The 16,702-nt window shown below is 57.3% G+C and overlaps 1 protein-coding gene across 8 annotated transcripts in view; it reads left to right on the top strand.

The window, feature by feature from the left end:
- Nucleotides 1–16,702, top strand: part of OPA1 (OPA1 mitochondrial dynamin like GTPase) — a 278,588-nt gene that overhangs the window by 196,208 nt on the left and 65,678 nt on the right. For all 8 annotated transcript variants that reach the window (XR_011199307.1, XR_011199308.1, XR_011199309.1 and 5 more), the window contains one exon: nt 2,640–2,750. Coding sequence is in view for 5 of the 8 variants with exons in the window: in XM_069212739.1 (XP_069068840.1) it covers nt 2,640–2,750 (111 nt within the window). In the remaining 3 variants the exon portion in view is untranslated. The remainder of the gene's footprint in view (nt 1–2,639; nt 2,751–16,702) is intronic.

Raw genomic sequence — 16,702 nt, 5'->3', positions numbered from 1 at the left:
AGGGTCACCTTTACAGGCAGCGTTCTGTTATGGCTCCGTGTGTGTGACGCTTAAATGTCACAAAAAGAAACAGATGTCAGCACGCTGTGGTGGCACATAGGCACAGCGCACATCATTTCTGGGCGAATTGATGCAGAGCTGTATGGTGCCGTCTGCAGTGCGTAGAGGTACTGCTCAAAAATTCCAGATCCAGTCTGACGGTGGGGATCGTCTAAGATAAGGAATTTGTGGCTATAAAGAGTCTCCCCCAGGTAAGGCATTACCGAAGGTAGCTAACTTGTTCGTCCCTGCTGGGCTGGGGGTGTAAAATGGACAGACGGTTAGAAGAGAGGTCTTGTACACAAGGGAGCAGCAGCTCCGTATCAGTCTTTTGGTGCATCCTGCCATCTGGCTGGCCCTGAAGTCTTTCTTGCAGACCATCAGGGGAAGGTTAGTGCAGGTCCTCCTGGATAACATGACCACCTGGTAGTACTTCAACGAGCAGCACTCGGAGGGCTCCTGTGCCAGGAGGCCTTGTGCCTATGGAGAGATGACTGGACCCAGCAGGGTAATGTGGAGCCAGAGCTGACAGGCTGTGCACAGTTGAGTGGCGAAAACCGAATGGCATCTCCATCAAAAGGTGGCACTAGGCATCTGCCAAAAATAGTGAATTCCCTGGTTATATCTGTTTGCCACCACTGCGGATGTGCAGTGTTAAGAGTGTATGAGAGTTCCTTCCTTGATAGTCACTGGGACACGCCTTCCATCTGCAATCGGACATGAGTTTCCTATTCAGATTCCAACCATACCCACTCAGCCTCAAGTTTTGAAGGAAGTCAGAACAGACCAGGCCAAGTCATCTTGCTAGCACCCCATTGGGCCAGGAGAGTAAGCGACCCAGGCCTCTTGAGCATAAACAGATGCCTTTTGATCGACTACCTCTTTGGGAGGACCTCCTGTCTCAGGACAGTGGTCGGTCCTGCCTCCGAATCTCTGCAGTCTATATTTCCAGGCATTGCTATTGCACGGTGACAGCTGATTTAATTTGATTGTTGCTTGAGGTAGTGGATATCATCTTTGCAGTCAGATGTCTTTCATCAAAAAACTTATAGTGGAAGAAGTTTGTGGTCAGGTGTGAGATCCGTCAGTTTCATCCTCTGCCAGCCAATTTTTCTGATGCATTGTTGGTTTTTGTTCTTGGACCTAGCAAGGCCTTGCAGTGGGTATAGTTAAAGGTTACATTTTTCCATTTTGGCTTTTTTTTTATGTTTGCCGGATCAGCCTCCTCTTTCCACATCACTTGTTCTTGTTTTTGAAACCTTTCGTCATGCAAGAATGAGACCTCAGTTTAATCCTCAACATCTTCATGCGCACACCCTTTGAACTTCATGCAAAGTTACTCCTGACAGTAAAAACAGTCTGGAGTTCGTATTATCCATCAGATGAACATGTTACCTTCACTAACTCTATCTGGTAGATATTGCTTTCTAACCACTGATTCCTCATTGCTCTCCCACCGCCTCATTTTTTGGAGTGGACTCTGATTTTCATGATGAGTTTACAAATTAGGGTTTGACACATTGTCACCTAGGATTTGCTCAAGTGCTTTCCATCTGGGAGTGCGGTTAGCAAAAGTTTAAGAAGCCCGACATTGCAACCATCCTGCTTAGTGCAGCTTTGATCCTTCAGTTCCAGGGTGGTTTGGAGACGTCGCAGAGCCACACGGGGCCACCTTCGAGCACATGTGAGCATTCTAACATTCTCTGGATCCAGTTTGGCCAGCGGGGATGGATCTGTGGATAGGGAGGTTATCCTCCAGAAAGTGTTACCGAAGGTAAGTAATCTTGTACATTAGTTACGCTGCCCCGTCTGTGCTGTGGACATGCTCCTTCCCTTAACTGCGCATGTCCTGCAGAGACTGAGACACTTCCCAATTATTGAAAAAAGCGCTCTCTCTAGCGCAGGTGTGAACCCTTGATGGCTCAAGCGCGTGCCGCGAAGAGGGCTTCAGTGAGTCAAGCTTTGGCACCGCAGCTTCATCTTGTCGCAGGTCTGGCCTCATTGTCTAGCGTTCGAGGAAAGCGCGCAGGTGTGTGTGGGGGTTGACTGCACCCTCCTGCCTTGGGATGCCTGGTCTCTGCGATCGCCGTATCGTGTACCAAGGGGTGCGCTGGAGGGTAAAACCTGACTGTGCACCACTCCATGACACACAGTCGGGATGCCTCACTCATGCATGTTTGCCCTTGTATCTGTTAAAATGGCTAACTCCTCCATACACGAGGGAACTCCTGTCTGGGGTCATACAGAGGAAATGTGCACCTTGTTACAGAAGGGCCACACACATGCCCCTGCGCACTAAGAGTTCAGATATTAGGCTTAAATGGTCGTTGCATCATGTGAGACTTCTGAGATGTGGCCCCAGATCACAATTTTTGAGTAATTGTATTGGTGGACGGAACCTGAGGTTGGTAATTCATAGATTGACGCATCTTTTGCTGAAGTACCTATTCTGGAACAACACTGAGAAAGAGATGCCTCATGTTTTGCGCTTTACCAAGTTGTGCTTTCCGAACAATTTATTAAAACCTGTCCTAAAAAGCAATTAAAGACTTCTGTAACCTGAAGAAGGGTGTGAGTGTAAGATGTGTGGTTTTCTCCAGTCAGGCGCTTGGAGAAGAACGTGAAGGAAGTTCTGGAGGACTTTGCTGAAGACGGCGACAAGAAGGTGAATTTACTGACTGGGAAGCGTGTGCAGCTGGCGGAGGACCTCAGTGAGTAAATACCTTTCTCCTCTTTCCTAAACATGTGAGTAGAGCTGCTCCAGGGCTGCCTCGCTAGATGTATAGACACCACGAGCACCCTTTAGACTACATTGCTTGTCTGTTGATCTTGGCACTGCATGCTGCTAAGGACCTCAAACTGTTGAGGGTCTTTACTCTTTCACAAAATCTGTAGAACACAACTGGATTAACTCTCCGTACACTATTGCAAAAATGGTCAATAAATCTACAGAACGCCAAGGATTTATGTACATATCATACTGCAGTTTATCTCAACTGAATTTGTGAAGAAAGATTGTGCAGCAAGTTCGGTCTGTAGAGATGGCACTGACCAACTCCAGAGATTCTTTAGATTGCCTTCTGTCACAGCAGCAAGTGTGTGCCTTCCTGGTCTTCTCCCTGACAGAGCAAAACTAGGAAGTTGCCTAGAGCACCAGCAGCAGACTGCTAGGGTGCTAGCCGCGGACGGCCAGGGTGCTAGCCGCGGACGGCCAGGGTGCTAGCCGCGGACGGCCAGGGTGCTAGCCGCAGACGGCCAGGGTGCTAGCAGCGGACGGCCAGGGTGATAGCCGCGGACGGCCAGGGTGCCTGACAATCCTCCACCCACAGTATGTTTCTGTGGTTAATAAATTATTTGTAGAAATCTCAATTACAAACAAATTAAATTGCTTCAGATTCCGTTCAGATCTAGAATGCTGTTTCCTACAGACATCAGTTCATCCAGATGAAAACACATTAGTTGCCTTCTGCATTAGGTCTACTGTTTATTTACAAATAATCCAGTGGAGCGCTGGTGATCTGATGCACAAGTGTCATTGTATTTGGAAGCCTGTGCTACTTATCTTTTTAATGTAAAGTCAGATTTGGCAGTGCTCAGAAGTGCACTGCAGTTGGTAATGAGCATTATTGAATCGTGAGTCGTGAGAAGGGGTGGTCAACAGGCCTTCAATCCGTACTTTGCAAACCTTTATGCAGCTGTATGATTTATGTGCAGAAAGGCAGGCGGTAACCATCCCCAGAGTGTACGCTGTCACAATTTGCAGAGACATTGGAGGTGCCCGTTGTGGACCACTACACTCCTTAATGTCCAATTCATGATGTGTCTCTGTTTGTGACCCTTCTCCTTTTGGGGGCCGGGCACATTGTGCATTCAGCGATGGAGGTCTGCTGTCCTATCCTGGCCTCCTTCCCAGCAGTTGCTACTTATTAGAGGGAGTCACAATCAGATTTTGCTTCTGGTGCTTGAATGAAAGGAGGGACCAGCTGGATCCTGCATCTGGCAACGATTATTAAGGCAGATACGGGATCTGTCGAGCCCCAGTAGAATGTTCAGAATTTGTCAACACCAGTGCCCACATGTTGCCAGTTTTCTGTTCAGAGAAGGAATGTGCATGAGGAAAGGGGGCTTTCTTCTTGTCACTTCGAGTTGGGGTGAAAACATAGACTGAATTTAAAGGGCCATCAGCCCTTCTTTTGTGAGTATAATCCTGACTGCGAGCCATCAGGAGCCTGATACCAAGACAGCAATGCATTGGAGGCAGAACAAAGACACTCATCATATCACTTCACAGGTTTGGAAGTATTTTTTCTGCTTTGTTCAACCCCTTTGTGTGAGAGCTGAGCTTACATGCCAGATGTCTCTGATAGAGACTTCTGGCTGCTGATTCTGTACCTTAGAATCTTCCCCGGCATCAGACTGGATCCTGAAATTTTCTAGGAGTCTCACTGCGTGCTGGTAGGAAGGTCGTTTGGCTTTACGTCAGCTTCATCCGAGCCGGAAGTGACATGTGCGATGCTTATATAGGCTCCACCCCATCACACCGACGTCTATTCTTTTCTTTCCACACCAGTTGGCACTGATATATGAAGCGTTACCCCCCAGTCATTTTTTGAGCATCTGTCTACACTTTTCTGAGAATTTATTCTCCTTATTTGACAAGGATGTCCCCTGGCAAACCTATGGTTTTCGAGCCTTGTAGTGCCTGTCACAGGCAGCTGTCTGTGACAGACTCACACTTGGTTTGTCTGTGGTGCTTAGAGAGGGACCATGACTCCAAGACCTGCAAGGACTGCCATGTCATGTACCTCAAGGCACTGCGGGAGCGTCGGGTTCCTTGCCACTGGACGTCGGATGGCAGTTCAACGTTCACAGCCCCAGTCACATGGCAGGTCTCAGAACCGCTTGAGGCACCACACCCAACAGTTGGCATCCCGATCCATATTGTTAGGTAACTCCCACCACAAGAAGAATTCGAAGAGGTCTTTGGCTTCACCAGGTCTGTATTGCAGTGCGGGTCGAGGTGCCAGAGCGGCAGCACTCCAGGCCTTGCTCCTCTGCAGGGCCTGCACCAAAGTTCGCTCCGTGCCTCTCTCACTTTCCCAGAGCCCGAGCTGCCCCATACCAACTAAAAGAGTTCTATGGGGCGCTGCACATCATATGTGTTCATCTTGACCACTCTGGCGCTCCTTTGATCCTATAGGTTTGGAAGGAGCCCCACTGGATTCCCACCAGTGGGTTTGCCCTTGGCGCCACTCAAGTCCCTTGGATCCACTGTGGTCCACAAGCCTGCAACCTTTCTTGTCACCTGCTTCAGTACCGCTGCTCACGGGGCCACCATCCTAATCATCATTCCCGACTCCGACACTGTGCTGGACGGCGGTCTCGACAGAGTTGCTTCAACCAGAAGTTGCTCTCTCCAAACACACTCATTTAATGAAGCTCTTACAGATGTCCAATTTGGGCTTGATCCAAGCCCTGCACAGGAGCTCCTGTGCACACATCAATTGCCCACCACCATTGCCTTGCTCCAGGGTACCCCACATTCCTCACCCCGCAGCCCACCCTGGATAGTTGGTGGTCCTAGCCTTAACTTCCTGATTCAAACCTTGCACGTTCCCTATCGCTCCACTGGATAGGGAATCCAAGAGGCTGGAAACCTTCGTAAGAGGATGTTCTCTTCCACCAGGCTAGTACTACAGTCAGTGAACACTGCTGCCTCTTAGGCAATACACCGATACAATCTGGTACTTGGTTGCGCAAGTGCTGGCCATGGTCTCAGAAGAGTCCTGAGCCATACTGTCAGCAGTAGTCGCAGGTTCGACCTGAACCTGCACAATCTCCACCTTTATGACTGGTGATTGAGCAGCGACAGTTGACTGTTTTTTACCTTCTTCCCAAAGACTTAAGTGTTGTTCTGGCAGGCAGGTATCCCTCCACCTGGTCTGCCTGCCTGCGTTGGAATAAGTTTGTCTCATAATGTGCCTCCACAACATTCAAGCCCCTCCTGCATCCCTGGCTCAAGTTCTCTTGTTTGCATTATCTTTGGCTCGGCAGGGCTCTGCCTGAGGCACAGGTTCGGGTTACCTTTCTGCCATCTCTGCATTTTCACTGGCATCAGACAAACCTGCTCTTTAATTCACCCATAGTGGCTAGGTTTCCTAACGGCCTGCCACATATGTTTTCCCCTACACCATTCATGATGCCTCACCGGGACCTCAGTTTGGTTTCACTTTTCTCATGTGTTCACCATTCGAGCCTCTCCACAGTTGTCATCTCAGGCTATTGACGTTAAAAGCTGTCTTCTTAGTGGCCATGGCATCGGCCAGGAGGGTTGTGTGTTACAGGCACTCTTGGCGCATCCATTACTTTCTACCCGGACACGTGCCTCCTTCCTTCCAAAGGCTGTGACTCCATTCTATGTAGGCCAGAGCATCACCCGGTCTACTTCCTTTGCTCTGCCTCATCCCTCCAAGAGGTGGAGCGACTCTGTCTGGGTCCAAAAAGAACAAGAGAATACTGGGTGGAAGATCAACTCTTCGTGGGCTATGTGGGAGCAAAAAAGGAAAACCAGCACTGAAGAGCACCATCTTGCAATGAATTGTCCTGTGCTTTATGTTCTGCTACGCACTGGCCAAGAAGCAGCCCCTGAGGGCGTGCAGGCTCCCTCTACCAGGGCCAAGGCTGTGACCACTGCGTTAGTTGTGGGCTCTGGTCCTGGACATCTGCCAGGCAGCGACATGGGCATCACTACACACATTCACCGAGCACTACTGCTTGGATGGTCAGGTCCGTCGTGACCGGCACTTAGCTCGTTCGGTCTTGCAGGACGTGTAGTCTTAAATCTGTCTCAGACCCACCTTCGGGGAGGTATTGTTTGGGTGTCTATTTAAAGGGAAGGAATCTGTGGCTAGAAGTTTCTATTAGATGAACAAGTACTTACCTTTGGTAATGCCTTATCTAACCGTAGATTCCTTACGACCCTCCCATCCTCCGCAATCTGCAAAAAAATGTTATGGGGTAGGGAACTCTCTCAAGGATATTCTGTCACACCAGTGCTCCGCAGTCATCATGTCTCTGCGCTCCTGGTGTGGAAAGTCGCAAAAGTAACTGACTTCAGCACACCGAGGTGGCACCTATAAAGGCCGACAAACCACCTGACGCCGCAGGGATACTACTTGAAATTTGTCCTTATCCAGTCTGACACCTCCGGATATTTCTAATGTAAGGAACCTGCGACTTGATAGTCTCTACCAGATTAGGCGTTACCAAAGGTAAGTAACTTGTTCTTTGAGGTCTGGATCTTGGCATCTATCAAAGTAACCTATTGCTAACAACATACACAAAGCAGCTTTAGCGCTGCCCTTTTCTGTCATTGGCTTTCTTCGACCAGCCGCTGCGACTGTTTGGCTTGGGGCTTTGCCAACCACATCTTGGCTCAGCCCAGTGGAGTGTGCGCCTCTTACCTAATGTTGTTGAGTTGGGTGTCTCCTTTCGCTTCCACTCAAATGCTTGCTTTGAACTGCATGACTCTTTGGCCACTCCTGCTGGCTCGCGCCTCTGGCTCAGCCTGAACCTGGACCTGTTGGCTTTGCCAACGCTTGTTTCTTTGTCGGGACACTGGTGTTTCGTTGTGACATGATATGATGCGGTCAATGTGGAGGTGATGCCATGCAGCTCCTCCAGTTCGGAGGGCGAATGCAGCCGTGAAGCTGTAGCTGTGAGTAAAGACTTGTTCCCTCTTACCTACCTCCAGTTGCCTGTCCTTGGACCAGGAGCTTGCAGTACTGTTGGTAGACACTAGAGCGCGCCGGTGCACTGTGCAGAGCCCTCAAAGCAGCAGAGGAAGGCAACCGAGGAACCACTGCACAGTGCAGAGCCAGAGCCTGGCAGCAAAGTGAAGCAGTGCACTGTACATAGCCCAAGCCTGGCAGCATAGGCCACTGGTGCACCGAGCAGAGCCTCCAGGCAGCAGAGGGCACCAGTGCACCATGCAGAGCCTGGCAGGAGAGGGTACTGGTGCACCGTGCAGAGCCTCCAGGCAGCAGAGGGCACCAGTGCACCATGCAGAGCCTGGCAGGAGAGGGTACTGGTGCACCGTGCAGAGCCTCCAGGCAGCAGAGGGCACCAGTGCACCGTGCAGAGCCTGGCAGCAGAGGGCACGGGTGCACTCTGCAGAGCCTTCCAAGCAGCAGGTGGCACTGGTGCACGAAACAGAGGGCACTGGGGCACTGTACAGAGTCTCCAGGCAGCAGAGGGCACTGGTGCACCATACAGAGCCTCCAGGCAGCAGAGGGCACAGGTGCACCGTGCAGAGCCTCCAGGCAGCAGAGGGCACTGGTGCACTGTGCAGAGCCTCAAGGCAGCAGAGGGCACTGGTGCACCGTGCAGAGCCTGGTAGCACCGTGCAGAGCCTGGTAGCAGAGGGCACTGGTACACTGTGCAGAGCCTCCAGGCAGCAGAGGGCACTGGTGCACCGTGCAGAGCCCTCAAGGCAGCAGAGGGTACCGGTGCACCGTGCAGAGCCTGGTAACACCGTGCAGAGCCTGGTAGCAGAGGGCACTGGTACACCGTGCGGAGCCCTCCAGGCAGCAGAGGGCACTGGTGCCCTGTACAGAGCCAGGCAGCAGAGGGCACTGGTGCACTGTGCAGAGCCTCCAGGCAACAGAGGGAACTGGTGCACTGTGCAGAGCCTCCAGGCAACAGAGGGCACCGGTGCACCATACAGAGCCAGGAAGCAGAGTGAACCGTGCAGAGCTTGGCAGCAGAGGACACTGGTGCAGGGTACAGAGCCCTCCAGGCAGCAGAGGACACAGGTGCACCGTGCAGAGCCAGGAAGCAAAGTGCACCGGTGAACCGTGCGGAGCCTGGCGGCAAAGGGCACCGGTGCACCGTACAGAGTCCTCCAGGCAGCAAAGGGCACAGGTGCACCGTGCAGAGCCTCCAGGCAGCAGAGGGCACTGGTGCACTGTGCAGAGCCTCAAGGCAGTAGAGGGCACTGGTGCACCGTGCAGAGCCCTCAAACCAGCAGAGGGTACTGGTGCACCGTGCAGAGCCTGGTAGCACCGGGCACTGGTACACCGTGCGGAGCCCTCCAGGCAGCAGAGGGCACTGGTGCCCTGTACAGAGCCAGGCAGCAGAGGGCACCGGTGCACTGTGCAGAGCCTCCAGGCAACAGAGGGCACCGGTGCACCATACAGAGCCAGGAAGCAGAGTGAACCGTGCAGAGATTGGCAGCAGAGGCCACTGGTGCAGGGTACAGAGCCCTCCAGGCAGCAGAGGACACAGGTGCACCGTGCAGAGCCTGGCAGCAGAGGGCACAGGTGCAGTGTACAGAGCCAGGAAGCAAAGTGCACCGGTGAACCGTGCGGAGCCTGGCGGCAAAGGGCACCGGTGCACCGTACAGAGTCCTCCAGGCAGCAGAGGGCACCGGTGCACCGTGCAGAGCCTGGCAGCAGAGGGCACCGGTGCACCATACAGAGCCAGGAAGCAGAGTGAACCATGCAGAGCTTGGCAGCAGAGGGCACTGGTGCAGGGTACAGAGCCCTCCAGGCAGCAAAGGGCACCGGTGCACCGTGCAGAGCCTGGCAGCAGAGGGCACAGGTGCAGCGTACAGAGCCAGGAAGCAAAGTGCACTGGTGAACCGTGCAGAGCCTGGCAGCATACGGCACCGGTGCACCGAGCAGAGCCTCCAGGCAGCAGAGGCCACTGGTGCACCGTGCAGAGCCCTCAAGGAGGGCACTGGTGCACCATGCAGAGCCCTCAAGGCAGCAGAGGGTACCAGTGCACCGTGCAGAGCCTGGCAGCAGAGGGCACTGGTACACCGTGCGGAGCCCTCCAGGCAGCAGAGTGCACTGGTGCACTGTGCAGAGCCAGGAAGCAGAGTGCACCAGTGAACCATGCAGACCTCTCCAGGCAGCAGAGGGCACCGGTGAATCGTGCAGAGCCTGACAGCAGAGGTCAACAGTGCACGGGTGCAGAGGCTGTCAGCAGAGGGCACCGGTGCACCGTACAGAGCCCTCCAGGCAGCAGAGGGCACCGGTGCACCGTACAGAGCCCTCCAGGCAGCAGAGGGCACCGGTGCACCGTGCAGAGCCTGGCAGCAGAGGGCACCGGTGCACCATACAGAGCCAGGAAGCAGAGTGAACCGTGCAGAGCTTGGCAGCAGAGGGCACTAGTACAGGGTACAGAGCCCTCCAGGCAGCAGAGGGCACCGGTGCACCGTGCAGAGCCTGGCAGCAGAGGGCACAGGTGCACAGTGCAGAGCCAGGAAGCAAAGTGCACCGGTGAACCGTGCGGATCCTGGCAGAAAAGGGCACCGGTGCACCGGACAGAGTCCTCCAGGCAGCAGAGGGCACCTGTGCACCGTATAGAGCCAGACAGCAGAGGGCACTGCTGCACCGTGCAGAGCCCTCCCGGCAGCAGAGGGCCCCAGTGCACCGTGCAGAGCCTCCAGGCAGCAGAGGCACCGTGCAGAGCCAGGCACAGAGGGCACCGGTGCACCGTGCAGAGCCCTCCAGGCAGCAGAGGAAGGCAACACGAGGCACCACTGCACAGTGCAGAGCCAGGAAGCAGACTGCACCGGTGAACTGTGCAGAGCCAGGAAGCAGAGTGCACCAGTGAACCATGCAGAACCTGGCAGCAGAGGGCACTGGTGCACTGTACAGAGCCGTCCAGGCAGCAGAGGGCACCAGTGCACCGTACAGGGCCAGGAAGCAGCGTGCACCTGTGAACCGGAAAGAGCCCTCCAGGCAGCAGAGGAAGGCAACACAGGGCACCACTGCACAGTACAGAGCCAGGAAGCAGAGTGCACCGGTGAACCGTGCAGAGCCAGGAGGGCACCAGTGTGTAGTACAGAGCCCTCCAGGCAACACAGGGCACCACTGCACAGTGCAGAGCCAGGAAGCAGAGTGCACCGTACAGAGCCAGGCAGCAGAGGGCACCGGTGCATCGTGCGGAGCCATCCAGGTAGCAGAGGGCACTGGTGCACCATGCAGAGCTCTCCAGGCAGTAGAGGGCACCAGTGCACCGTACAGAGCCCTCCAGGCAGCAGAGAGCACCAGTAAACCGTGCAGAGCCCTCCAGGCAGCAGAGGGCACCGGTGCCCCTTGCAGAGCCAAGAAGCAGAGGGCACCGGTGAAATGTGCAGAGCCAGGTAGCAAAGGGCACAGGTGCACTGTGCAGAGCCAGGAAGCAGAAGGCACCGGTGCACCGTGCACAGCCTGGCAACAGAGGGCACCGGTGCACCATGCAGAGGACTCCGGTGCACCTTGTGATGCCCTCCAGGCAGCAGAGGGCATGGGTGCACCGTGCAGAGCCCTCCAGGCAGCAGAGGGCACCAGTGAACCGTGCAGAGCCCTCCAGGCAGCAGAGGGCACCGGTGCACCGTGGAAAGCCAGGCAGCAGAGGGCACCGGTGCACCGTGCGGAGCCCTCCAGGGAGCACAGGGCTCTAGTGCACCATGCAGAGCCTCCAGGCAGCAGAGGAAGGCAACACAGGGCACCACTGCACAGTGCAGAGCCAGGAAGCATAGTGCACCGTACAGACCCAGGCAGCGGAGGGCACCAGTGAACCGTGCAGAGCCCTCCACGCAGCAGAGGGCACCGGTGCACTGTGCGAAGCCCTCCAGGCAGCACAGGGCTCTAGTGCACCATGCAGAGCCTCCAGGCAGCAGAGGAAGGCAACACAGGGCACCACTGCACAGTGCAGAGCCAGGAAGCAGAGTGCACTGGTGAACCGTGCAGAGCCAGGAAGCATAGTGCACCGTACAGAGCCAGGCAGCAGAGGGCACTGGTGCACCGTTCAGAGCTCTCCAGGCGCGAAAGGGCACCGGTGCACCATGCGGAGCCTTCAGGGCAGCAGAGGGCACCGGTGCACTTTGCAGAGTTCTCCAGTCAGCAGAGGGCACTGGTGCACCCTATAAAGCCCTCCGGGCAGCAGAGAGCACCAGTAAACCGTGCAGAGCCCTCCAGGCAGCAGAGGACACAGGTGCACCGTGCAGAGCCTGGCAGCAGATGGCACAGGTGCAGTGTACAGAGCCAGGAAGCAAAGTGCACCGGTGAACCGTGCGGAGCCTGGCGGCAAAGGGCACCGGTGCACCGTACAGAGTCCTCCAGGCAGCAGAGGGCACCGGTGCACCGTGCAGAGCCTGGCAGCAGAGGGCACCGGTGCACCATACAGAGCCAGGAAGCAGAGTGAACCATGCAGAGCTTGGCAGCAGAGGGCACTGGTGCAGGGTACAGAGCCCTCCAGGCAGCAAAGGGCACCGGTGCACCGTGCAGAGCCTGGCAGCAGAGGGCACAGGTGCAGCGTACAGAGCCAGGAAGCAAAGTGCACTGGTGAACCGTGCAGAGCCTGGCAGCATACGGCACCGGTGCACCGAGCAGAGCCTCCAGGCAGCAGAGGCCACTGGTGCACCGTGCAGAGCCCTCAAGGAGGGCACTGGTGCACCATGCAGAGCCCTCAAGGCAGCAGAGGGTACCAGTGCACCGTGCAGAGCCTGGCAGCAGAGGGCACTGGTACACCGTGCGGAGCCCTCCAGGCAGCAGAGTGCACTGGTGCACTGTGCAGAGCCCACCAGGCAGCGGAGGGCACCTGTGCACCCTGCAGAGCCAGGAAGCAGAGTGCACCAGTGAACCATGCAGACCTCTCCAGGCAGCAGAGGGCACCGGTGAATCGTGCAGAGCCTGACAGCAGAGGTCAACAGTGCACGGGTGCAGAGGCTGTCAGCAGAGGGCACCGGTGCACCGTACAGAGCCCTCCAGGCAGCAGAGGGCACCGGTGCACCGTACAGAGCCCTCCAGGCAGCAGAGGGCACCGGTGCACCGTGCAGAGCCTGGCAGCAGAGGGCACCGGTGCACCATACAGAGCCAGGAAGCAGAGTGAACCGTGCAGAGCTTGGCAGCAGAGGACACTAGTACAGGGTACAGAGCCCTCCAGGCAGCAGAGGGCACCGGTGCACCGTGCAGAGCCTGGCAGCAGAGGGCACAGGTGCACAGTGCAGAGCCAGGAAGCAAAGTGCACCGGTGAACCGTGCGGATCCTGGCAGCAAAGGGCACCGGTGCACCGTACAGAGTCCTCCAGGCAGCAGAGGGCACCTGTGCACCGTATAGAGCCAGACAGCAGAGGGCACTGCTGCACCGTGCAGAGCCCTCCCGGCAGCAGAGGGCCCCAGTGCACCGTGCAGAGCCTCCAGGCAGCAGAGGCACCGTGCAGAGCCAGGCACAGAGGGCACCGGTGCACCGTGCAGAGCCCTCCAGGCAGCAGAGGAAGGCAACACGAGGCACCACTGCACAGTGCAGAGCCAGGAAGCAGACTGCACCGGTGAACTGTGCAGAGCCAGGAAGCAGAGTGCAGCAGTGAACCATGCAGAACCTGGCAGCAGAGGGCACTGGTGCACTGTACAGAGCCGTCCAGGCAGCAGAGGGCACCAGTGCACCGTACAGGGCCAGGAAGCAGCGTGCACCTGTGAACCGGAAAGAGCCCTCCAGGCAGCAGAGGAAGGCAACACAGGGCACCACTGCACAGTACAGAGCCAGGAAGCAGAGTGCACCGGTGAACCGTGCAGAGCCAGGAGGGCACCGGTGTGTAGTACAGAGCCCTCCAGGCAACACAGGGCACCACTGCACAGTGCAGAGCCAGGAAGCAGAGTGCACCGTACAGAGCCAGGCAGCAGAGGGCACCAGTGCATCGTGCGGAGCCATCCAGGTAGCAGAGGGCACTGGTGCACCATGCAGAGCTCTCCAGGCAGTAGAGGGCACCAGTGCACCGTACAGAGCCCTCCAGGCAGCAGAGAGCACCAGTAAACCGTGCAGAGCCCTCCAGGCAGCAGAGGGCACCGGTGCCCCTTGCAGAGCCAAGAAGCAGAGGGCACCGGTGAAATGTGCAGAGCCAGGTAGCAAAGGGCACAGGTGCACTGTGCAGAGCCAGGAAGCAGAAGGCACCGGTGCACCGTGCACAGCCTGGCAACAGAGGGCACCGGTGCACCATGCAGAGGACTCCGGTGCACCTTGTGATGCCCTCCAGGCAGCAGAGGGCATGGGTGCACCGTGCAGAGCCCTCCAGGCAGCAGAGGGCACCAGTGAACCGTGCAGAGCCCTCCAGGCAGCAGAGGGCACCGGTGCACCGTGGAAAGCCAGGCAGCAGAGGGCACTGGTGCACCGTGCGGATCCCTCCAGGGAGCACAGGGCTCTAGTGCACCATGCAGAGCCTCCAGGCAGCAGAGGAAGGCAACACAGGGCACCACTGCACAGTGCAGAGCCAGGAAGCATAGTGCACCGTACAGACCCAGGCAGCGGAGGGCACCAGTGAACCGTGCAGAGCCCTCCACGCAGCAGAGGGCACCGGTGCACTGTGCGAAGCCCTCCAGGCAGCACAGGGCTCTAGTGCACCATGCAGAGCCTCCAGGCAGCAGAGGAAGGCAACACAGGGCACCACTGCACAGTGCAGAGCCAGGAAGCAGAGTGCACTGGTGAACCGTGCAGAGCCAGGAAGCATAGTGCACCGTACAGAGCCAGGCAGCAGAGGGCACTGGTGCACCGTTCAGAGCTCTCCAGGCGCGAAAGGGCACCGGTGCACCATGCGGAGCCTTCAGGGCAGCAGAGGGCACCGGTGCACTTTGCAGAGTTCTCCAGTCAGCAGAGGGCACTGGTGCACCCTATAGAGCCCTCCGGGCAGCAGAGAGCACCAGTAAACCGTGCAGAGCCCTCCAGGCAGCAGAGGGCACAGGTGCACCTTGCAGAACCTGGCAGCAGAGGGCACCAGTGCACCGTGCAGAGCCCTCCGAGCAGCAGAGGAAGGCAACACGAGGCACCACTGCACAGTGCAGAGCCAGGAAGCAGACTGCACCGGTGAACTGTGCAGAGCCAGGAAGCAGAGTGCACCAGTGAACCATGCAGAGCTCTCTAGGCAGCAGAGGGCACCGGTGAATCGTGCAGAGCCTGACAGCAGAGGGCATCAGTGCACAGGTGCAGAGGCTGTCAGCAGAGGGCACTGGTGCACCGTACAGAGCCCTCCAGGCAGCAGAGGGCACCGGTGCACCGTGCAGGGCCTGGCAGCAGAGGGCACAGGTGAATCGTGCAGAGCCTGACAGCAGAGGGCATCAGTGCACGGGTGCAGAGGCTGGCAGCAGAGGGCACCGGTGCACCGTACAGAGCCCTCTAGGCGTGGGCACCAGTGCACCGTACAGAGCCCTCCAGGCAGCAAAGGGCACAGGTGCACCGTACAGAGCCAGGAAGCAAAGTGCACCGGTGAACGTGCAGAGCCTGGCAGCAAAGGGCACCGGTGCACCGTACAGAGTCCTCCAGGCAGCAGAGGGCACCTGTGCACCGTATAGAGCCATACAGCAGAGGGCACTGCTGCACTGTGCAGAGCCTGGCAGCAGAGGGCACAGGTTCACTGTGCAGAGCCTGGCAGTACAGGGCACTGGTGCACCATGCAGGTCCCTCCCGGCAGCAGAGGGCCCTAGTGCACCGTGCAGAGCCTCCAGGCAGCAGAGGCACCGTGCAGAGCCAGGCACAGAGGGCACCGGTGCACTGTGCAGAGCCCTCCAGGCAGCAGAGGAAGGCAACATGAGGCACCACTGCACAGTGCAGAGCCAGGAAGCAGACTGCACCGGTGAACTGTGCAGAGCCAGGAAGCAGAGTGCACTGGTGCACCATGCAGAACCTGGCAGCAGAGGGCACTGGTGCACCGTACAGAGCCATCCAGGCAGCAGAGGGCACCAGTGCACCGTACAGGGCCAGGAAGCAGAGTGCACCCATGAACCGGGAAGAGCCCTCCAGGCAGCAGAGGAAGGCAACACAAGGCACCACTGCACAGTGCAGGGCCAGGAAGCAGAGTGCACCGGTGAACCGTGCAGAGCCAGGAGGGCACTGATGTATGGTACAGAGCCCTCCAGGCAACGCAGGGCACCACTGCACAGTGCAGAGCCAGGAAGCAGAGTGCACCGTACAGAGCCAGGCAGCAGAGGGCACCAGTGCACCGTACAGAGCCCTCCAGGCAGCAGAGAGCACCAGTAAACCGTGCAGAGCCCTCCAGGCAGCAGAGGGCACCGGTGCCCCTTGCAGAGCCAAGAAGCAGAGGGCACCGGTGAATTGTGCAGAGCCAGGTAGCAAAGGGCACAGGTGCACTGTGCAGAGCCAGGAAGCAGAAGGCACCGGTGCACCATGCAGAGCCCTCCAGGCAGCAGAGGGCACGGTGCACCGTGCACAGCCTGGCAACAGAGGGCACCGGTGCACCATGCAGAGGACGCCGGTGCACCTTGTGATGCCCTCAAGGCCACAGAGGGCACCAGTGAACCGTGCAGAGCCCTCAAGGCAGCAGAGGGCACCGTTGCACCGTGGAAAGCCAGGCAGCAGAGGGCACCGGTGCACCGTGTGGAGCCCTCCAGTGAGCACATGGCTCTAGTGCACTATGCAGAGCCTCCAGGCAGCAGAGGAAGGCAACACAGGGCACCACTGCACAGTGCAGAGCCAGGAAGCATAGTGCACCGTACAGAGCCAGGCAGCAGAGGGCACTGGTGCACCGTTCAGAGCTCTCCAGGCGCAAAAGGGCACCGGTGCACAATGCGGAGCCCTCCAGGCAGCAGAGGGCACCAGTGAACCGTGCAGAGCCCTCCAGGCAGCAGAGGGCACCGGTGCACCGTGGAAAGCCAGGCCGTAGAGGG

This window comes from Pleurodeles waltl, chromosome 11 (genome assembly GCF_031143425.1).
Source record: "Pleurodeles waltl isolate 20211129_DDA chromosome 11, aPleWal1.hap1.20221129, whole genome shotgun sequence".
Taxonomy (NCBI): Eukaryota; Metazoa; Chordata; class Amphibia; order Caudata; family Salamandridae; genus Pleurodeles; species Pleurodeles waltl.
Note: the sequence above shows the minus strand (reverse complement) of the source record. Positions and strands in the feature narration are given on the sequence as shown.